This window comes from Andrographis paniculata, unplaced genomic scaffold (assembly GCF_009805555.1).
Source record: "Andrographis paniculata isolate CXL003 unplaced genomic scaffold, ASM980555v1 Contig37END, whole genome shotgun sequence".
Lineage (NCBI taxonomy): Eukaryota > Viridiplantae > Streptophyta > Magnoliopsida > Lamiales > Acanthaceae > Andrographis > Andrographis paniculata.
In genome coordinates, this window is record NW_026137570.1 from 7,410,305 (window position 1) to 7,434,348 (window position 24,044).

The window sequence follows — 24,044 nt, forward strand, 5'->3', positions numbered from 1 at the left end:
ATTCAATTCGGATTTCAATGATTTTTTTTTTTTATTTTGAAAAGTTTGTTGAGATATTTTAGATTCAGTTTTAGATTTAGTAGATTTATATCTAGATTTGATCTTATTCATAGATTAGATTACTTAGATTTGAGTCTATCGAGTCTGTTTTGTATTGCCTATATATATAGACTCCTTATTTTGATGATTAATAAGACAATCTCATTATTTTCCCCCAAAATTTCTAACATGGTATCAGAGCTTATTTTTCTCATGCCGTAGATATAGCCTACCAACCCGTGTTTTTTCGGGTACATTCAACCTGGATTGTACCCGGATGTCTTGTGATTTTGAGAAGGTTTTGTGATTTTGAGATCATGCCTTCGCAAGTTATCTTTTTGCAAATCTGTCTCGTCTCGTCTCCAATCTGCCATTTGTCCACTGCTTGTCTGTTGCCTGTGTGCAATCTGAAATTTTCGCTGCTTATTTGTTGCCTGCGAGCAATCTGAAACGATCTGCCATATATCCGTTGTATGTCTGTTGCTGCGTGCGATCTATCATCTGTCGTTGTCTGTCTGTTGCTGCGTGCGATCTGCCATCAGTCATTGCATGTCTGTTGCTGCGTGCGATCTGTCATCTGTCGTTGCCTACATGCGATCTGCCATCTTTCGTTGCTTATTTGTTGCCATAAATCTGTCTATGATCTTCCATCTGTCCGTTGTTTGTCTGGTGCCTGCGTGCGATCTGATCTGTCCGATGTTTGCGATTTGTCTGTTTTCGGCTCCGGTGGAGTCATGTCGTTTTCGGCTTCAGTGGAGTCCTGTCGTTTTAGGCTCCGGTGGAGTCATCTCGTTTTCGCCTCCGATGGAGTTATGTGGTTTTTGGCTCCGGTGGAGTCATGTGATTTTCGACTCAAGTAGAGTCATCTCGTTTTCGGCTCCGGTGGAGTCATCTCGTTTTCGACGGCTTTGGTAGAGTCATGTCGTTTTCGGCTCCGGTGGAGTCATCTCGTTTTAGGCTTCGGTGAAGTTCTGTCGTTTTCGGCTCCGGTGGAGTCATGTCATTTTCGGCTCCGGTGGAGTCATCTCATTTTCGGCTTGTTTTCGGCTCCGGTGGAGAGTCATCTCGTGTTCGGCTTCGGTGGAGTCATGTCGTTTTCGGCTCAAGTGGAGTCATTGTTTTCGGCTTCGGTGGAGTCATCTCGTTTTTTGCTCCGGTGGAGAGTCATCTCGTTTTCGACTCCGGTGGAGAGTCATCTCGTTTTTTGCTCCGGTGGGTGGAGAGTCGACTGCTAATTTTATTTATGTTTTCTTTTTGCATTTATATTCAAATTTCTCATCAAACTAAAGTTTGTTTCTGTTATACCACTTGAGTTTGAGGGGGAATGTTGAGATATTTTAGATATTTAGTTTTAGATTTAGTAGATTTATATCTAGATTTGATCTTATTCGTAGATTAGATTACTTAGATTTGAGTCTATCGAGTCTGTTTTGTATTGCCTATATATAGACTCCTTATTTTTGATGATTAATAAGACAATCTCATTGTTTTCCCCCAAAATTTCTAACAAAGTATATGGATTTCTTTAGATTTAGAAAATCCACGAGTCTATACTGATGAAAAGAGATTTTATTCTATGCAAAATTTTCATAATTTTCCATTAAAATTTTGAATTGTTGAATACCTCAAAATTTTTAAAAAACTTTTAAAAATGTCGATTGAATATCTCCGAATTTCAAAAAAACTTTAAAAATCTTGATTGAATCCATCTATATTTTAAAAGTCCAATAAAATTCCACAGAATCTGAATTGAATATACCAGTAAGAGAGTATTAAAATAAAATTATTGTAAAAGAATTTATAAAAATAGTATTTTTTATTTTAAAAACAATATTGACAAAAAAAAAATAATAAAAAAAAACAACATAAATATATTTTATACACTTACAAAAATCAACATATAAAAACAGATGCATAAAAGTAAAATAAAAATAAAATAAATGAAGAAACCCAAAATCTTTAGAAATATATCCCTAAACCTGCACCCCTACCCCGAGCGTTACTCCATTTCCCGTCTTCTCCACGAAGTCGTCGATCGCCGTTACTGATTCGTCTCTCACCGACATTCAAGTCTTCTCCTATACTTTGGCTTCACGATTAGTTCTTCGACCTTCGTTATCTTTTCCTCTCGACCTTCGCCGTCATCGTAACGGACCAGGTCGTCGTCTTGACGGTCTTCTTCTTCTACAGTTTCACGGGGTCTTTGTAAGTTAATTCCTTCTACTAATTTTGCTTGGTCGGAGGCTTTGTATGTATGTCTTCCATCAACATATTAGGATTAATTAAATTGTTAGTAAATAACCTAAATATTTTCGATTAGAGCAGTTGCCAAATATTTGCTCGATTTGGTTTATAAATATGTGAGAATTCATATTATTTAAGCAGTATAATATAATCATGTTATTGCTATTGTTAAATTCGAAATATTAGGCTGAATTTGCGTAATTGTTTTTGTAGTGCAAAAAGCTAGTGGAACTGTGTTTTGGTTTTGATTTGAGTTTGAGATATTGATGTTGAGCTTGAGATTCAGAAAATTTTGTACTCGCAAAAGACAAAAATGTCTCTACGAGGAATATTTATATAATATATAGTAAGTTGTAAGAATATTTATTACGTTAGACAAATAGAATAATTACTAAATTAGGAAATTGTATATTTTCATGGGACACACATGGTATCCTTCTTATCGGATGAGGGAGTATGTTGCGAAAAATGGGTTAGCCTTACACGATCGGCGAAATATCGTACCCAATTAATACCGAAAAAAATTTCCAGGTAATTGGAGGAGACACGAGGCTCACTTAAAACCCAATTTCTTTAGACCTTTTATAGTCTTTTGACAGAATTTCCCCGGCAAAATTAAAGCACAATAAATAACCGCAAAATAACCAACACACCAGAGCAAAATAAAGAACACAAAATTTAACGAGGTTCGGCAAAATTATGCCTACATCCTCGGACCCAACCAAACTTATATTATGAGAGAATATAAGAAATACAACACAATTAGAATACGAGGATTGTGCTGCGGGATAAATCAAACAACAAGGGCAGGGGGTGAATTTATAGGAAAATCCACCCCCCCACCCAAATCCACAACCGATGTGGGATTTGGAATAGCCAACTATTGTTGACTTTTTACAAATCTCCACCTTTGGCAATTTTCAAATCCCATCCAAAATATCTTCTCCAAAATTCTCCTATCATACAGATTGGTCGGGCCTCCAAATGCTTCAAACTCTTAGAACATTTATCAAGTTCAAACAATGTTCAAACTTGATACACGTTACACCTTTTGTCAACATATCTGCAGGATTCTCAGTGGTCTTAATCTTTTGCACGTAGACTCCACCTTCTTCAATTATTTCCTGCACAAAATGGTACCGTACATCTATATGCTTTGTTCTAGCATGATATACTTGGTTCTTTGCTAAGTGAATAGCACTTTGGCTATCACAAAACACTGTAACATATTTTTGACAGACTCCCAAGTCATCCACTAATCCTTGTAACCAGATTGCCTCCTTAACAGCCTCAGTGATGGCCATGTATTCTGCCTATGTTGTTGATAGAGCGACGGTAGACTGTAAGGTTGACTTCCAACTAACTGGTGCATTTGCAAGAGTGAATACATAACCGGTAGTTGATTGTCGTTTATCTAGTTCTCCTGCATAGTCTGAATCGAAGTACCCAACTATATATTGACCAATATCGTTACTTCATTTAAACATCAATCCAATATCTAAGGTTTTCAGAATATACCTTAGAATCCTTTTCACGGCTTGCCAATGTTCTTTGTCTGGATCATGCATATACCTGCTCACAATCCCAACTGCATGTGAAATGTCAGGCCTCGTACACACCATCGCATACATCAAGCTACCAACCGCATTTGAATAAGGAACCTTTGACATGTAATCACGTTCCTCTTTCGTTTTCGGACACTGTGAAGCGCTAAGTTTGAAATGAGAAACAGGTGGTGTACTCACAGGTTTGGTTTTGTCAGTCATGCCAAATCGATGTAGTACTTTATTCAAATATTGCTTCTGGTTCAAGCACAATGTGCCTCTCTTTCTGTCTCTTGTTATTTTCATGCCAAGAATCTTCTTTGCTTCACCAAGATCTTTCATTTCGAACTCTTTGCTGAGTTGGGACTTCAATCTGCTTATCTCTCCTCTATTTTTCGAAGCAATTAACATATCATCGACATAGAGATGAAGATAAATGAAAGATCTATCATTTAGCTTACGAAAATACACACAATGATCGAAGTTGCTTCTGGTGTACTTCTGGCCGGTCATGAATTGATCAAATCGTCTGTACCACTGTCTTAGAGATTGTTTCAATCCATACAGCGATTTGTTCAACTTGCATACCCAATCTTCTTTCCCAACAACTTTAAATCCTTTGGGTTGATTCATGTAGATTTCCTCCTCCAAGTCACCGTGTAAGAACGCCGTCTTTACATCCATTTGAACTAGTTCCAAATCGTACTGCGCTTCCAAAGCCAACAAAATACGAATAGAGGAATGTTTTACAACAGGAGAAAATACCTCATTGTAATCAATTCCTTCCTTTTGAGCATAGCCTTTGGCTACCAATCTTGCCTTGTAGCGGACGTCATTACAATTGGGAAATCCTTCTTTCTTAGTATAGACCCATTTGCAACCAATTGCCTTCTTTACCTTCGGTAGCTCAGCTAGCTTCCATGTGTGATTTGCTTCAAGAAAATGCATTTCCTCGTCCATGGCTTTCTTCCACTTTTCTTTTTCAGAACAATGCACTGCATCAAGAAAAGTTTGTGGTATACCTTCTTCAATAACAGGAAGTGCATAGGCCACCATACTTTGGAATTGAGCAGGTTTCTGAATTTTTCTTCTTGGCCTCCTAACTGCAATTGGTAAATTTTGTTGTTGTTGAGATTCTTGGGTTAAAACCTCTCTTTCTCCGGGCTCTTCTTCGGTACAAGAACCATCATCGTCAGTTGGTTGATCATCTACAAGTTTAGTCATAGATGTCTGGAACTCCACCTCCTTGGAAGAACACTCCACCTGCTAGGGGTATTCTCTATCTGCTGCTTGGTTATTTTTTTCAACATTTCTGATTCGTTGAAAGTAACATCCCTGCTAAAGATCATTTTTTTCATCTCCGGGCACCATAAGCATTATCCTTTTACTCCAGATGATATCTCTATGAAGATAGCTTTTCTCGCCCTTGGATCTAGTTTTGATTCTCTTACGTGATAATATGCAATAGATCCAAACATACGTAAAGAATCATAATCATTAGCAGATTTGCCAAACCATACCTCCAAAGGTGTCTTCCCTTTAAGCGCAGCTGATGGTAGTCGATTGATTAGGTGGCTTGCATATGTGAACGCTTCAGCCCGGAATTGTTTGCCCAAATTAGCATTGTACATTATGCACCGGACTTTCTCTAGCAAAGTTTGATTCATGCGCTCGGCCACTCCATTTTGTTGTGGTGTATCCCGAACTGTGAAATGTCGGGAGATTTCTTCATTTTTGCAAATATCGAAAAAAGGGTCATTTCGATATTCCGTACCATTGTCAGATCGAAGCACTTTAATTTTCCTCCCGGTCTGGTTCTCCATCGTTCTCTTCCAATCGAGGAATTTGTTGAAAGCTTCGTCTTTAGTTCGCATTGGATATACCCATATTCTCCTCGAAAAATCATCAACAAATGTTATAAAATAATGGTTTCCTCCCAAAGAAGCTGTTTTGGTTGGTCCCCACACGTCTGAGTGAATGTAATCCATAATGCCTTTAGTGCTATAGATTGTTGTTCCAAACTTCACCCGCGATTGCTTTCCCAGAACACAGTGCTCATAAAAATCAAGTTGGCAAGTCTTTGTACCCTTTAATATTCCTTGCTTTGCCAGAGTCTGCAAGGATTTTTCATCTGCATGCCCAAGTCTCATATGCCTGAGCTTGGTCATCTCATCATCTTTATCTAATGCTGATACTGCTGCTGCTACGTCAACCACTGTGTTGCCCTGAGAGTGATACAGGTTATTTTTTCTTTTACCTTTCATGACGACAAGTGCTCCTGAGATCATTTTAAGAATCTTATTCTGAATGCTGATAGAATGGCCTTTATATTCCAAGACTCCCACTGATATAAGGTTTTTGGCGAATTTCGGTATGTACCGAACCTCTGTCAGCACATTAATTATTCCATCGTGGTTCTTCAGATAGATTGAACCAACTCCAGTTATCTGGCAAGGTTGGTTGTCAGCTAGATAGACAACTCCGACGTCAATATTTTCAAAATTGACAAACCACTCCTTCTTAGAACACATGTGGAATGAACATCCTGAGTCCAGCAACCAGTCGTCACTGCAGGTCACCGATGAGGCATAGGCTAATAAATAATCTGATTCATCATTATCAGCAACACATGCTTCAACTACTGCTTTCCCCTTTTTCTTTTGTAGCTTTGGACAGTCTTTCTTCTAGTGTCATTTCTAATGGCAAAAGACACATTCATCTTTTGCTACTCTGCCTCTTGACTGGGATCTGCCTCTTCTCGTCGGCTTGTATTTTTTGTTACGACCCCGGGCATAGTGGTCTTCACCAATCGAAGTGTTTTAACTTATTCTTTTTCCTGATCTCGTTAGAATACAAAGCAGTAGTAACTTCTTTAAAGGAAATTGTTTATTTCCCAGTCAGCATTCTAACAATTATATGTTCATATTCATCAGGAAGTGATGCTAGCAGTATCAGCACCTTATCAATATCATTTATCTTCTCGTCCAGATTCAGCAAATCAGTAACTAGAGAATCAAATCTAGTTATGTGTTCGTTCATGGTGGTACCTGACAAATACTGGAAGCGATATAACTTCGTCTTCATGTAGAGCTTATTTTATGTGCTCTTTTTCATGAATTTTTCCTCCAATTCGTTCCATAATTTGTGCGTCATCGTCTCTCTCATAAATGGATACTTCTGCTCCTTGAAGAGACATAGCTGGATTGTACCACAGGCCAGGCGGTTGATTCTCGTCCAGTCTTTATCATCAACATCCTCCGGTTTGTTCTCTGCGAGTGCTCCGTCCAGGTCTTGTTGGAAAAAGATGTCCAACACCTCGCATTGCCACATACCAAAATTATTGGTACCGTCGAATTTTTCGACGTCGAATTTGGCATTCGTGACTATCGTTCTTGATGACGACGTCACCAACGACTTTGAATCTGAAGTTGATTTTTCACCGAATTTTTCCGTCATTCCTGCTCCAGAGTTTGATTAACAAAAAGAAATTACACAATAAAGGCAGCTTAACCGAGACGCTTTTCTGATGTGGAAGATCAGATTAACTGCGACCATAGAGCATACTAAGCAACCAAGGCTCTGATACCAATTGTTGCGAAAAACGGGTTAGCCCTACACGATCGGTGAAATATCGTACCCAATTAATACCGAAGAAAATTTCCAGGTAATTGGAGGAGACACGAGACTCACTTAAAACCCAATTTCCTTAGACCTTTTATAGTCTTTTGACAGAATTTCCCCGGCAAAATTAAAGCACAATAAATAACCGCAAAATAACCAACACACCAAAGCAAAATAAAGAACACAAAATTTAACGAGGTTCGGCAAAATTATGTCTACCTCCTCGGACCCCAACCAAACTTATATTATGATAGAAAATAAGAAATACAACACAATTAGAAAACGAGGATTGTACTACGGGATAAATCAAACAACAAGGGCAGGGGTTGAATTTATAGGAAATCCAACCCCCAACCCAAACCCACAACCGATGTGGGATTTGGAATAGCCAACTATTGTTGACTTTTTACAGAGTATTTTTATTATAACTGTAGTGACTGAACATTGTAAAATTGTGTTTTAAATTAAAAAAGAAAAAAAACAAAAAAAAAAAAAATGCTTGGAGGTTTAAGTTTAGTTCATGGATTAGTGTGAATGTGTTTCTTGCAATTTAATGTCATACATGGTAGCCACTCTTGCTTAGACAAAGAGCTTTGGAGTTTTGAAAGTTTTTCAGAAAAATAAAAAAAATTAGTATTTTATGATTTATGAAAGAAAAAGTAAATTCGATACGATGTTTTTGAAAATGTTATTGTAGATTAATAGTGCCAAAAGTTCTAAAACAGTCCATGTTGCAATTAATAAGGGCTAGCCGCTAGGCCGAGAGGTTTCACGGGCAGCAATCAAAATCAAAACTCAGAGGGGAGTATATCTCTCTCAGGAAGAAGGAGAAAGGCATGGATTCTGACCTGAATTACAAGGGCGAAAGTGAAGAAAAAACTTCAGAAAAAGATACGCAGGCAAGCAAGGTTTGCAAACGTTGCAAAACGTCGTATACAGTGTCTTCCAACTCCTCCACGTCTTGCCGCTTTCATCCTTCAATCTTTGTCTGCCGCCGACATGACGATCAGAAGAGGTACTATGAGCTAGGACAGGATGATCCTCCATACGCCGCCAAGTTCTATGACTGCTGCGGAGCAGAGGATGTGGTAGCGCCTGGCTGCACTACCAGTTCTCATATTTCATACGATGATGAGTGACAAGGTAATTCTTTTACCCTTCTTTGATGTATTTACATGCCCCCGATTCTCATGGAATATATAAAGTTCATGGATGGTCCCTTATCGATGCCTTCTGGTTTTGCTCGACCCAGTAAGCAGATTTTCTTGATGGAAATTTAGATTATATTTATACGGCTTTAAAATTGGGGTGTCTCGCACTGCAAATATGATTAGAAACTGTACTTGTTCGATCACATTTGTTTTGCAATGCATTCTCTTGGATTTGGTTTTAAAACAAAAAAAAAATGTTTGTTCCCGCCATTTCAGCTCTGGGCTAGATCCATTTTGATCTTTGTTCTTTCAAAAAAATTAAAAGCATTTATCATGCACTTATGATTGAATTATAATAATTCATATTATTTTGAATATTTTCTTGCTCTAGAGAGTGATTGGTGGAACGCAAAGATTAAATAGTTGACGAAAAAGGGCGAAGAAAGAAATAGTTGTGATTGAAGAGTTTTGAATTTGAATAGTTATTTGATGCGATGTTTTGTAGGGGTTTAACTTGATTTTTTATAAAGAAAAAAATTAGTGAATAGTAAAAAAACTTTAAAAGAAACCCAACCAATTATGAAGTTGCTTCAGAACTTCATAAAAGACGAAAGTCTTTTTAAGTTAAAAAATAGGCGCAAAATTGTTAATCTAGGAGTTCTGAAACCACTTTGAGTTCTATTTAAAGAGCCTGAAGTTGTGACTATAGCTCAATTAGGTAAATGTTCTAAGTGTGCTATTCCAAATATCCCCAAAAGAACACACATTAAGGTTTATTTTTTTTGTGTTTATGACGTGTAGCTTCAACTGATATGGTTAAGCTGAAGACGCTGTTTATATGAGAAATATAATATGGTGGACACTAATAGTGTCGAAACTGCAAGTCGAAGAGTGATAAAACTAAGTGTTGGAGAAAAGACTGAAGCAGAAGCGTCGCGGATTCCACATCATAAAATTTTCTTGAAGATAAAAATGGAATTTCTGCCGGGATAGGCTACTCTAATGTTGGAAATTTCGATTTATCTGATGTGGCGATGGAGACGGCGTATCCTCGTACTCAGTGTGATAGTTTGGTTAATCTCGATGGTACTATTTCTTTTCGTAATATAGATATGTTTGCCGATGTTTTTGTGGATCCATTTGTTGATATGTATCTGATATGATTGTCAAGTGTTAAAAATCCTCGGTAAAATGTGGGTTACTGATATTCTATTTCTATCTTATTTTCGGTTTAAGTTGTACGGTTGATCCCCAATTATGTATTGAATGTCTCATCAACTTGGTGCCGGTGCAAGTTCTTGAGCTTAATGTCTACGGTTTTATCCTAATGATGGGGGCATTTTTATATGCTTAATGTCCATAGTTTTATTCCAATGATGAGGGCAGGGCATACGGAATTTATTTGGAGTGTGTTTGTTTGGGAAATTCTACTTAAAAAATTTATTATTCATCTAAATTTTTTTACCCAAAAATATAAAATTATAACACTTTTTTTTTATATTCTTTATATTATATTAAAAATTAATTTTATATTAAAAATACTACATCAATTTTAAGCAAATTTGGAAAAGGTTTTGGGAGAACATGAGGACCCAAAAAAAATAATTTAATATAATGTGGGCCGATGGCCCGAGTATAATGTATTAAACAAATAAGAACAGATACTATATTTTACAAGAGGCCGAGATCAAGTGTAGGTGCAATTTTACTTATACACGTGACAGTTATGGTACTAACCATGTTTTATTGGAGATTTTATTTATTTATTTATTTATTTATGATGCGGGAATTGTATTTGTTACTTTTCGAATGCAATTTGGGTCAATTGGTAAGCGAACTATATGCTGTAAATAAGATTTGAAAGTATCCGAGATTTGAAATTATGATCTCACTCTCACAAATTTACCTAAGGATCATCGGGTCAACGAATTTTAATTATGATATTATACATGAGATGGAAAAGCCAAAAAGGGGAGTGATAAGTAAACAAAAGCGTGTCACGTTTGTATTTTCTTTACATTTTGATTTTACTTGTCTTTTAAATAAAGTAATAATGAGATGTAATATTTTATATAAAAAATAAATATATTTTTATCATTAATAAGCAAAAGTAAACAATAAATAAAAAAAGCCGGAAAAATCGCAAAAAGAATAGAGAAGTGGACCAATTCTTACAGAATTTTTCTTGTGCCGGCATGAAGCATAACTTCAATAAATATATCTATATATATATATAATTAAAAATTTTATAAATTACTAATTGTGCCATTACAAAATTCTACCATATCAAGGATGTTTGGCAATTAGCTGACAGCGATTAGCCGTTAGCTGATTCGATTAGTTGTTAGTTGTTGGCTGATTTGATTAGCTGGTTTGACTAGTTGATTGGATTAGCTGTTTATATTAAAGTGTTTGGTAAAATAGTGGTTTATATTAATTGTTTATACGTAAGATGACCATTAATGACATTTTATATTTTATTTTCAAAATATTTAGTTAGTTTTTCGGTGGGTAGACTTAAAAAATTTATTATTAATTTTTAAAAAAATTTTATTAAGATATTTATTTTTATTATTTTAAAAATATTTTGTAAAGAATTAATGCAAGCTTATTGAATTATATATTTTTTTTTCATTAGAAATAGTATAAATATAAATGAATAAAAATTATTAGTATATGTATTTTTATTAATTTAATTTAGTTAATATGTATTTACATTAAAATTTATAGTTTTAAATAAATATATTCATTTTAATAAAAATATTATGTGATATAAAATACTATATAAATTAATTAATAATATTAATATTTTTATAGTACATGTATTCTAAAAAAATTTAAACAAATTTATATATAAAATAATTGACATATAAAAAAAATAATTATTTTAAATTTATAAACATGAATTTATTAGAAGAAAATATATTCAAAGAATTAATAAATAGTGTAATAAAAAATTATTAATATATGTTAAAGAATTAATTAATTTTAAGGACAAATAAAGAATAAAAAAATTTAATTGAAAAAACTAATATGAAACGCTGGGTATACAGCTTTCAAAATTAGTTTTTTAGATTCAATAAGCTAATTGAAAATGCTAATTTACCGAACAACAAAATTGAAAATGCTAATTTACCGAACAACAAAATTAGTTGATTTACTGGTCAAACAGCAAAAAACTCTTCAATAAGTTAAAAGCTCTTGAAAAAGTTATTTACCGAACACGGATTTGGTGCCAAACTTATCTATTCTGGATATTTTAATTTATTTTTTTTATTATTATAATATTTCTAATAAAATATATATGTATAAATTTTATATACGCTACTTTCGTCCTATTTTGTTTGATACTTTTGTTTTTGGTACAATATTTTAAGTAGCATAATTTTTATAGGTTGTTTTATTTATTTATTTATTTAAAAATTTTAATATATATATATATATATATGCTACATTTGTTTCATCTTATTTTATACTTTTGCTTTTGGTGTAATGTTTTAGACAATTCCCTCTTCCTCCTAATTCAAAGAATCATTTTTACTATTTTTGTCTGTTTCACTTTCTATTTTTAAAAAAAATAATCATACACTATTATCAAAATACTCTTAATTTTTGCTTAAATTACAAATATACCGTTACACATACAATTACCTTATATTTAAAGTCAAATGACAAAAATATCAAGACTTTTTACACACTTTTACTAACTAATGAAATACTACTATTATTTTTTAATTTACTACAAAACTTCAAAAGCCCAATTTGGATTGAGACGGAGAGAATTATTTTAATTATTTATCATACAATTTCATGTACCTAACATACAATTCAAAAACATAAAACAAACACAAATATACATATAAACCAAGGAATAAGTTTTGAAATGTTTCATTAGTTCATCTAATATTTAAATTGAAGAAGATCGTCACCATCATCTAGAAAAGGAGAATAAAAAATCAGTTTAATAATATATATATATATATATATATACACATAGATATAAATAAATTATTGTGACATTTAATAATAAGTTAGTCCATTTCGAATACTAAAAGAAATTATCACACTAGCTCACTGAGGCAATTGAAGTCAATTTTCTGTTTAGTAAAATTATATAAATTTTCTTTTAATATAAAATTGCTTCTAATTTACGTATGGTTTGAAAATTTTGTACAATTTCTTTTTTACAGTTTAAGAATTGCATGCAACCACATATATATTACATTTAAAAAAAAAAAAACATTGCATAAAATTATTCAAACATCTGAACTTAATGAATTGATAAAGAATGTACTAATTGTTTGAGCACTACATTTTGAGATTTTGTGCACTATTTTTTAAAATACAATTGAATGTCAGTAGTTTCTAAATCAGATGAAGAAATTATATCGGGTTTGTTTGTTTGTTTAGTATTTTGATTTGAGGTATTTTATTTAATGTGATGTGTGAAGAATTGTATCGATAATATAAAAAATAATATTTTATATAAATGATAATTTTTTTTGAAAAGATAATATATATATATATATTATATTGAGATTCATGTCGAAAAAAAAAAAAAAAGGGTAAAAAAAATCATAGATTTTTTAAATTACAAGTAAATTAATTATGTCGAATTCTTATATCTCCATAATCTTAAAAGTTTTTGGCCTGCAACTCTAAGACTTTTTCTAAAGGTGCAATATTTACAAATTGATCAAGGTCGTGACATCATAGCATATGGAATTTAAAAAATTTTACAAAATTAAAATAATAATAAATCAAAATAAAATAAAATAAATCAATTTATTGAGTTGCCAAAGTTGAACCTTGAGGAAAAAAATAAATTAAAAAGAATAATGGTATTGATGGAATATTGAACTTCAATTTCTCCTATAAATTGGATCTTCACTTCCTTCACTTCTCACAACTCCTTCAAAATCAAGATTTGCTAAAAAAAAACAAAAAGCCATGGCCATAAAAGAACACACCTACGAAGTCAAACTCGGAGTCGCGGCCAAGAGAATCTTCAAGGCCGTGACGTCCGAGTCCTACAACATCATACCGAAAGCGAATGCACATGTCAAGAACGTCGACATACTTCAAGGCGACGGCGGGGTTGGATCCATTCGACAAGTGAATTTCCATGATGGTAAGAATGTGAATTGATGAAAGTGAAATAATGTAATTTTAGGTTCGTTCACCCCACAATTATAAATTCAGACACACTTATTGAATAGTAGCATTTTTTATATTTTAAAAAATATTTAATTACATATATTATTATATAAAAATTTACACACCCCTATATACACATTTATGTGTAGTAAATTAGGATGTGTTTTTCTTAAAATGTAAAAATAATTATTAAATAAGATATTATATAATTATGAGTTATATATGACATAAAATTTTAATTATAAATAAAAATACTTTGTAAAATATTCAATCTAAATTTTATTATGCAATATCTATTTTAATAGAACTTTATGTATATATACAAGGATTTTATTTATTAATATATTTTATTAACATAAAATATAGAAAATAAACTAACATATAATAGCAATTTATGAAATATATATGTATTTTTTAGAGTCGATTGACTTAAATTATTAAGATTGAGTAGATTTTAATATAATACATTGCAAGATAAATCATTCAACCAAATTACGGGCTTTGTTTTAGAGTTTAATTTTTCTTTATTATACAATCATCGTAACTCATTATAAAAATATATTATTTCTTCTTGTAAAATATTATTCTATTGGAACTCCCATCCAAAATAAAAATATTAAATAAAATCCTAAGTAAACACACTAAAGTTAAAGCTACCCTTGTCTACAATTGCAATTTTACTACATACTTGTAATACTCTTATATCAAATTTTTGTGAAGATAGAAAAATAATGCTCAAACTTGCTAAAAAAATAAAATTGTCGACAGGTTTTTATATAAAAAATCGGATTGAAACAATCGATACTGAGAATAAAATCAACAAGTTTGCAATCATCGAAGGAGGAGGCCTTGGGGACAAGTTCGACTTGATTGTCCACACACACAAGTTCGAGGATTCAAGTGATGGGGGTTGTGTTGTCAAAATAGTCGTTGAGTACCACTCGAAGGGAGATGCCGAAGTGACTCAAGAAGACATTAAAGATGAAGACCCGAAGTTCTTAAAAATCATTGAGAAATACCTCATTGCCAACCCCGAAGCTTGTGCATGATGATTACGATATATATCATCAATTCTCAACTTTAAAGAATTTATCGACCTCGTTCGTGTGTGTCAAATAAGAGAGACTCTTGGTCGTTGTTTGTGTTCTTATGAATTAAGGGTCTTTCCTAAGAAGCTTGTAAGTTTTAAGTTTCGATTTTCATGGTTTGTCTTTGAGTGAATGATAATTTTCTTTTTAATAAGGTGAGAATCCGTAACTACTTTACTAATATATATACACATCACATATATTTGTTTTCATAATATGGAAATTCGTAATGACTAATTTTTTAAAACTACATTAAGTAAACCCTTGGGTCGAGCTCAATAACCAGAGCAAACCACATTAGTCAGGAAAGAGATACTTTATCCGTTCCAAATAAGGTGCAACATTTGATTCGCACATAATTTTAGGTAAGTAGTATTAAGTAGGATAATTTAGAAATTAGATGATACGATGGTGAGATAAATGTATATTTTATTTTATTATTTTTATTTGGATGATGTCATGGGATAAAATATAGAGCAGAGATTAAATATAATTAATTATTTCATATTTTCAAAATATTGCAGATATTTGAGATGTATTATAAAATAAATATTGTAGAGTATTTGAAATGGAGAGAATACTAATCAAAGATTGTGTGACAAACTATGAGTTCATGAAATTGGCTTCATGGATTGAGTTCACATATATATAACCAAGGTCAATATTCCCAATTGTGATAAATCTAATTAATTTTATTTTTTTATGTGTATGATAGTGTGTTTCAACTTATTCAAAATAAATGATAATATTTTAATTAAAGTGAGTAGTTAAAATAGTGTAAAGATAATTTTGCCTTTATTTTTTTTTGGTAAAAAATAAATGATATGATGATAAAGTAAGAGTATTTATATATAATAGTGGAATTATAATTACTAAAAAATGAAATATAAACGATAACACGAGACGGGCGAAAATGAAAAAATGTATAAGGCAAGAAATGAGAATACAATATAGCACACATTCACATAATATATATAACATATATTTTACACTATCATAAAAAGTCAACAATTTAATACAAAATATTACTCCATCTGCCCTGCGACAGATGAGCACTTTTGTTAGGGACACGGTATTTCAGTAGTGTAAATTAGTAAGTTATTAATAATATATTATGATATTATTTTATTATTTTTTATATGAATAATGTTGTTGGTATTTTAAATATTTTTAAGATTATATTTTAATAAAATATATGTAATATAGATATCATTTTATAAATAATAAAATTTTATATAATACAAATAAAAATATATATATATTTATTTATTTATAATTAACTTAAAAATAATTTTTTAAAAATGACAAGTTTTAAATATAGATAGAAATATTTGTTTATTGAACAGAGATAGAAAGAGATTTTGAGTGAGTCCTATGTGAAGTTAAAATTTAATTAAATTAATTTATATTTGTTAAGTATATATAAGATGAATAAATTTACTAAAAATGGTAATCTGAACGGATAAAAAAGAAAAATAAAGATAATATTATTTAACTGATTTCAACCGATTCCTCAATTTTCTCCAAATTTTCTCCAAATTTTTCTCTAAATTTTAACTCCACTCCAAGGTATTCGTGTTTTTTTTTTTTTTTTTTTCCTCTAAAAAGAATATTATGTTCCTTATCTTTAAACAATTACATAAATTTTATTCAACTTTATTTATTTACATATTAACCCCAATCGTTTTTCAATAAATACAAATACCATATCAACAATTTTTAAAATAATAATAATAATAATAATAATAATAATAATAATAATAATAATAATAATTTACTTAATTTGATTTTATGTGAAATATTTTATGACTTGAAAAATAAATAAAATAAAAAATATGATAAAATGACAATTATATTAAAAATTTATTTGTACTTTTATTTTATTTTAATGCTCTAATAGCATTATATTGGGTTATAATAAAATATATATTTATAAGTATTATGTAATATAAAAATAATAAGCGTTTGTATAATATATTATAAGTTATAATAATATTTATCATATTAAGTAAGTAGTACAATTAATATATTAGAAAATGACATCCTTATTTTGAGATTGACATAAATGAAAAATAAAACTCTTCTTATATAATTGAATGAATATTTTAATTGTAATATGTAGTTAAAAGTAATTTAAAGATAACTTTGCCCTTACTTTCTTATATAAAAATTTGGAAGTATTTGTTAAAAATATATATATATTTTTAAAATATTCACTTTATAATCGAACAAACCCAAGTATTCCCAGAGCATCACCGCAGCTCTATTCGCATCCAGATTCGTTTTCAATGTCTTTTCTACGCAACACAGGACTTTGTTCTTTCTCTAATTTTTTTTAATACACTTAATACATTCATTATTTTTATATTATCTACAAAATTCTCTCATCAGAAAATTTATTTTCCAACAATCTTACAAAATAATCATACCGTCAAAGTTCTCTCCAAAAATATAGTACTCCTGTATTCCTTAACAATCTATCTATTTTTTTATTTTACTTCGTCCCATAACAAAATATATATATATATTTTTTTTTAAGTAAATATACTATCTAACTAATATTACAAATATTCTTTTAATTTACAATATATTACACAAATGTAACAAATCATACAATACTAATAAAATTAATTTGGTCTTTTTACTTTTATTTCTATTATATCCCAATATAATACTAATATGTAAGAATCAAAACTTATATATAGATATGGGAGGGAGGTCTCTCTATACAAAACATCAAATCCAAATAGCTATTCCATCCCAAAACCAAAGCACAAGCACAAATAGCACAAAGCCCCCATAAAACCATCAATCAAAACACAAGCAAATGGATCCCAAATTCAAATTCAAATTTTTACTATTCCCGAAACTGAGTAGAACCACCAAACATGGGCTAGGCTATCCAAAATGGCAAACGTTTGAAATCCTTTCCATTTCGACATTTTTGGTTCCAATTCTTTGAAAACAACACATCATAAACTTCATCTTCATCTCCATCTTCATCTTCATGCCAATGCTAAAGTTTCTTAAATTACTAAGGACTTCTTCATACTCAAGGTGAAGACACAAATCCACACCAAAATACAACACCCAAGAGAAAGAAGGAAGTTCCTATATACACATAACCATTTCAACAAGAACAACATAACGAAAATCGACAAAGAAGAAGAGATTATACCTTCGGCGCAGCGAAAATTATCGCGATACGATACTCTAAGAACATATAGCAAGCTTCCCCATACATTCATCATCCACGCCATCATCCACGCCGTAGTCAAGGCTAATTTCGCGCATAGGTGGGATATTCTCCAAAGCAAAGAGCATAAGCCGGGGGAAATACACGTTGTTGTGGTCGTAAAGCACGAGCTGCCCGAAAACGTTGGGGCTCGAACTTTGGCTAATGTAGCAAGCTACATTCCTCAATTTCGCCACATCCAAGGCAAAATCCAGCGGAGGAGCCAATGGAAACGACGGATAAATATAGTCATCAAACACATCGGACAAATCGCCCCACTCTTTCCACCGATGCGAAAACCGGCCGGGATGAACGAAACTATCTCCGTTCATTATCAGTATTTGAACTTTGTCCTGCGTTAGAACCACTCCGGAATACTCGCAAATAAATGATCCGGCCGGGATCAAATTCAGCGATCTTACACCCCACCCGGTCTCTCTCGACCTAAATACCTCAAAACGATATCTAATCCCTTTCTGCGTCACCCGATTCCTACAAGTAGGAGGACAACGACAATGCGGCCCGCACTCAAATATCAACGGTTTCCCTCTCAAAAGTATTCCATTCGCATCGTAAGGTGGACTACCTCCGTTTCTCGCTATACACGAGCAATTACTAAAGCAACCCCCGACACACTCGCAGCCACCACCCGGACTAGCATACACATTAGGGGGAAATAAGGCAGCCGGGAGATATTCATAATCAAGAGGGCCGCGATCTTCATCAATGTCGTTGAATACAAATATCGGCATATTTTCTTTTCCGCACGATAAATCCAATGATATATAGCCTATGGGCCTTAATTCAATCGGCCGAGATCTTAATTTCTCGGCGAATTTCATCACGACACTCCCCATTTCGAGCTGATTCTCGATCCTCTCAAGCTTAAACTTGTATACACCAAATCCCGATTTTCCTAAATCGAGCCAAGTCTGCGCAACTCTATACAATCCATCGTATACATAGATCCGGCCGCTAACGCTGCCTTGATATTTAAATCCTCGAATCACTCGAATCTCGACGCCGTAATGCATACTTCTTTCCAGCCCTAAATTGCCGCTCTCCAATTTCTGGTCGACTACCTGCCGGCCTTTCGCATCCTGACCGCCATGGCCGGTGTAGATTATAACTTCACCGGAGTCTTCGTCATCTTCGTAGCCGCCAGAGACGATAATGCTGGTAGCGATCGGCTCGCGAGTAGAGCTTAAACTAGCCGGAACGTAATCAATTCCGGCTTGAAGCTGGCCGTGCAATCCGACGACGCACAATTCGATTCGGAAAAAGAAAACGTCACCGACGGAGACACCGGGGATGTCGCCGACGATTCGTTTCTCGCGGTACATCCAGAGGCCGGTTTGCCGCAAGATGGAGGCCGCACGCAAATCGCCCCGCGTGCGGCGGGGAGGTTGGGCTAGGGGAGACAACACTGGCGCTGCTGCAGCGGCGTCGCGGTGGTTGTCGTCCTCCCAGACATAGAAGACGCGGAGGGAATCGAAGAGCATACGCGTCTTCCGGACGGAGTCGCGGTAGTAGCGGTCGTCCTCTGGTTTGAGATCCGTCACGCGGACGAGCTCTCCCGACCGCTGAGTGTACTTGCGGCCGCCGCCGCGGCCGCGCGGGGCGATTAACGAGGTTTCAGGCGCGTGGGGGTCGGGGACGGGGACTATAGCGCGAGAATCGGGATCGGAATCGGGGAGGACCGCGATGTCGCCGTACTTCTGCAGGCGTTGGGCGAAGTTGGAGCGGCAGAGATCGGAAAGGTTGCCGTAATCGGACAATAAATCGACGTCGGAGCTGGAGTTAGGGTTCCCTGACGACGGCGGCGGCGGCGATGGAGGTTCGTCCAAGGGCTCAAGCTTGGGTTCGATTCTTGGAAATAGATCGGCGGCGGCGGTTGCGGCGGCGGCGGTTGCGGCGGCGGCGAAGTAGAGGTTGGGGTCTGTGAAATGTACTCCATTGTCGGAATTCATTTGGGAATTTTGGTTAGAAAATGTAAAAGAGAGAAAGAGGTTAAAAATGGAGGCAAGAAAGAAAAAGAAAAGGAATTTAGGTGAAATTGGCGTCGAAAATTACAATGAGGAAAGAGTGGTTGGAGAAAGAGTGAGAGTGAGAAGTTTGATTTGAGAGAAACTGTAGATTAATTGGAAATTGTTTTGTCTACTATTTATTTCGTTCCAAAATAACAGTGATAATTAGAATTTGAACAAAAATTAAAGAATATTAGTATTATATTATTATCTGTATATTAAAATAATTTTAAAAAATTGAAATATTTATTTTATATGATTATTATGAAAAAATGAAAATATTTTTTAAAAAATATGAAAAATTATTTATAAAAAATAGAAATAAAATTATTTTAGTATAAAAAAAATTGTAAAATAAAATTATTATTTTCAAACAAAAATATATATATATATTTGCTTATGGGTTTTGTATTGACGTTTAAATAAAAATTAAAAGTTTAATACTATTTTAATATACTTTTTAGATCGAACCAAATTTATTCCATTTATTTTACACCCAGCATATTTTTAAGTAAATAAGTATGATACGATGAATTATATTAAAAATATATAATACTATTCATCAAAATGTATGTTTATTTAATCGAGCATACATTTTAAGAAAATTAGAGTAAAGAAAAAATAAATAAATAGTTTTTTTTTTTTTTACAAAAGAATGTAAATAAATTTAAATGACAAAATGTATGACATATGAAGTATTATTTTAAATTTAATACTCTCTCTTGTAAAACAAAGTATTCATTTTTTCATTTTAGTTCGTCTCATAATAAAATATTCATTTTTTTTAGTAGCTGTATTATTTATCTAATATTACAAATATCCTTACAACTTGCAATATATTACACAAATGTCATTATCTTTATATCACACAATATTTTAGTAATTTCCATTTTATTTATACTAAATCATAATATAATATTAATATTTTTAAAATTCCGTGAAAAAAAAACATACGAATATCTAATTATGGAACGGATGAAATTTTTGATTTTTTTACTTTTGAACGGTAATTAAAAAGAAAAAATTAAAAGAAAATCTTATAGACGAAGGTAATATAAAACTTTTTAAAAGTATACGTAAATTGGATGTTTGATTTGTATTTAAAATATAAATGAAAATCTTCAATTTCATAAAAATATATAAATTGGGTTTATTCACTTTTAAGATAAATTGTGTTTAAAGCTCGATATAAAGAATTATACTGATAATATAAAAAATATATATATTTTTTGTCTTAAAAGAATTTTTATATATTATATTATGATAATAGATATTGTATTTTTAAGATAATGTTTTTAAAGAATTGTGCTTGTGATAAACACAATGAGAAGTTGTGAACAAACCATAATTGTTTTTCTTTTTTAAAGTATTTTGTCCATTCAACTAGAAATTATACATATTTTTATTTTGGGATCTCTAATTACAAAGTAAATATTTTATTTAATACCTTATTTTTTCACAAAAATCCAGTCTTTACATCACATAATTACTTTTACACCAAAAAAATAAAAGCAAAAAAATCATTACACTACTTTTAACTACCCACTATAATTAAAATAATATTATTTATTAAACACCGCGCCAATTTAAATATTTACTTTGTGGTGGACAGAGGGAGTATAATATTACTTTATTTGTTATCCAAATTTATTTTTATTTATTTTTTAGATTGTCATCTAAATTTTTTTAATAAGAAAATACTACTTTTTTTTTCTTGACTTAAAAAAGAAAATATTTCTATTTTTATATATTTTCTCTAAATGTGTGCCAAGTCAAATGAAATTACATTTTGATGACGGAATAATCTTTTTGTCAGCTTTGAATATATCATTTATTGTTTTACATGTTGATATTATAATATTAATTATTATATGAAATATAATACAAATTATGAAAAATAGTAAAATTATTTTTATTAGTATTGTATAATATTATTATAATAATATTTATACGAAAAGTTATACAAATATAAGACGATTTTTAATATTAAAAAAACTTAAATAAAAAATTAAATTTTAAATTAAAATCAAACAAATTTTATTTTGAATTTTAAATAGTGAATAATAGATTTTCAGTTGAGTCGGCAGCACCGCAGTCAACAAACTATTCCCTTGGTCCCACGTAATTTGTTCGTATTTTTTATTTTTATCCATCCCACATAATCTGTTATTTTTTTTTTAGAAAATTAATTATACTTTAAATTTTATTTAATTTTAATTAAATTATTTAATTATTTTAATCTTAATTTATAATTATTTTTAATATACTTTTTAATTACTTACTAATTATACTTTACTTAAATTATGGTATCTACAGTAGTATGTCCATCTCATATTGGACGATGAAGTAATATAAATCATTTAATCTGATTTTATTCGGTCAACAATCAATCATAATGATTCTCAATATATAATATATTATATTTTTTAAAAAAAATATATATAATATTGAATACAAAATAGTATTTTTTATATACTGATATAATTTTTATATTTTGTATAATTAATATTTTCAAAATTAAAATTTAATTCTGATTTAAATTTGAATTTGAATTTGAATAGTAAAATAGAATATTTGTTATTAAAAAAAAAAACCACGAGGAATGTATTATTTTATAGATTTGAATTTTTTGTTTAGAATTTAAAAATAAAAATTTGATATTTATTTGATATTTTTAAAAAAACGTATTTGTTAAATAATAAAATTCTAACTAGAAACCCTAAAAAACAAAAAAAAATATATATTCTTTTGGAATTTTTCACATAATTTTTATTATTAATTTATTTATTTAATATTAAATTAAATTAAATAATTATTTTTTATATTATTTAAAAAATAAATTTTATATTACCAATATTTATTCATATTATATTAAATAACTATTTTATTTCAAATATTTATTATTTAAAAATTCAAATTCCACGCAAACACATTTCTCATCAAGTTTGTAGTAAATTTCATCCGACGGTCGTTATTCCTCTTCTAGAATATTCTTCTCAAATACCGCGATAGTTTGCGAACGGGTTTTCCAAGATCTTATTAAATATGGGTATGTTTGCGTTGGTTCGCGTTCAATTAACTGGTAGTTCTGTTTTCAGCCTTTTTCAGTAAAAATTAAAAAGTCAAAAAGAAATATATACTTCCTCAGTCGCGTGGAAGGTTACCGTTTACTTTTTGCACGTAAATTTTTTAATATTAATATTATAATATATTGTAGTAAAAAGACGAAAATGCCCATATTAGTATTGTGTAATATAAAAGTAATGACATTTGTTTAATATAATATAAGTTGAAAGGGTATTTATTATTTTAGGTAGATAGTACAATTACTAAATTAAAAAATAATAACTTTATTTTAGAACGAACGAAAATGAAAAATGACAACCAAAGAGTATGACATTTTTTTTACTATTTTTTATTACACATTTTTCTAAAAAAATTCAGACACTATATATTTATTATTTTTATATTATTTTACACAATTTTCTATAATTCACCTTAAAAATATATATTTTTTTAACAATTTTATAAAACAAAGACACCCAGTGTATTGTTGGCTCTTCTGCATCCCACATCCGTTGTGGGATTGAGGTGGGGGAAGAATTTTCCTATAAATTCACCTCTGCCCTTATTTGTTTGATTTATTCGGCAACACAATCTTCGAATTTTAATTGTATTGTATTTCTTATCTTCTCTCATAATATAAGTATGAGGATGTAGGCATGATTTTGTCAAATCTCGTTAAATTTGGAAATTCTGTCAAAAAGACTATAAAAGGTCTAAGGAAATTGGGTTTTAAGTGAGTTTCGTATCTCCTCTGATTAATTGGGAAACCTGTTTTTCTGGTATCAGAGCAATCTGATCTTCCATATCATAAAAAATTAATTGCTCTTTCACATCAGAAAAGCGTCTCGGTTAAGCTGTCTGGCGGAAAAATC

At 31.4% G+C, this 24,044-nt stretch overlaps 3 protein-coding genes across 4 annotated transcripts; 2 read left to right on the plus strand and 1 right to left on the minus strand.

Annotated features, from left to right (window-relative positions):
• Positions 1-1,992: 1,992 nt before the first annotated feature.
• Positions 1,993-9,927, plus strand: LOC127250672 (uncharacterized). 2 transcript variants are annotated; one of them, XM_051274061.1, is made up of 3 exons: positions 1,993-2,244; positions 8,146-8,591; positions 9,401-9,927. In XM_051274061.1, the coding sequence occupies exon 2, from the start codon at positions 8,285-8,287 to the stop codon at positions 8,585-8,587; it is 303 nt and encodes a 100-aa protein (XP_051130018.1). In that variant the 5' UTR covers positions 1,993-2,244; positions 8,146-8,284; the 3' UTR covers positions 8,588-8,591; positions 9,401-9,927. The 2 variants fall into 2 exon arrangements, with proteins under 2 accessions (XP_051130018.1, XP_051130017.1); XM_051274060.1 differs by having other exon boundaries at positions 1,994-2,244; positions 8,194-8,591.
• Positions 9,928-13,525: 3,598 nt separating this feature from the next.
• Positions 13,526-14,990, plus strand: LOC127250597 (pathogenesis-related protein STH-2-like). The gene is made up of 2 exons (XM_051273959.1): positions 13,526-13,730; positions 14,525-14,990. The coding sequence occupies exons 1-2, from the start codon at positions 13,550-13,552 to the stop codon at positions 14,803-14,805; spliced, it is 462 nt and encodes a 153-aa protein (XP_051129916.1). The 5' UTR covers positions 13,526-13,549; the 3' UTR covers positions 14,806-14,990.
• A 2,579-nt stretch (positions 14,991-17,569) lies between these two features.
• LOC127250598 (histone-lysine N-methyltransferase family member SUVH9-like) lies at positions 17,570-20,193 on the minus strand. The gene has a single exon (XM_051273960.1). The coding sequence runs from the start codon at positions 20,047-20,049 to the stop codon at positions 18,058-18,060; it is 1,992 nt and encodes a 663-aa protein (XP_051129917.1). The 5' UTR covers positions 20,050-20,193; the 3' UTR covers positions 17,570-18,057.
• Positions 20,194-24,044: the final 3,851 nt, after the last annotated feature.

Coding starts and splice junctions, on each gene's coding strand:
- LOC127250672 (XM_051274061.1), top strand. CDS start 8,285: ATGGATTCTGACCTGAATTACAAGGGCGAAAGTGAAGAAAAAACTTCA.
- LOC127250597 (XM_051273959.1), top strand. CDS start 13,550: ATGGCCATAAAAGAACACACCTACGAAGTCAAACTCGGAGTCGCGGCC. Junction 13,731..14,524: donor ACAAGTGAATTTCCATGATG/GTAAGAATGTGA, acceptor AATTGTCGACAG/GTTTTTATATAAAAAATCGG.
- LOC127250598 (XM_051273960.1), bottom strand. CDS start 20,049: ATGAATTCCGACAATGGAGTACATTTCACAGACCCCAACCTCTACTTC.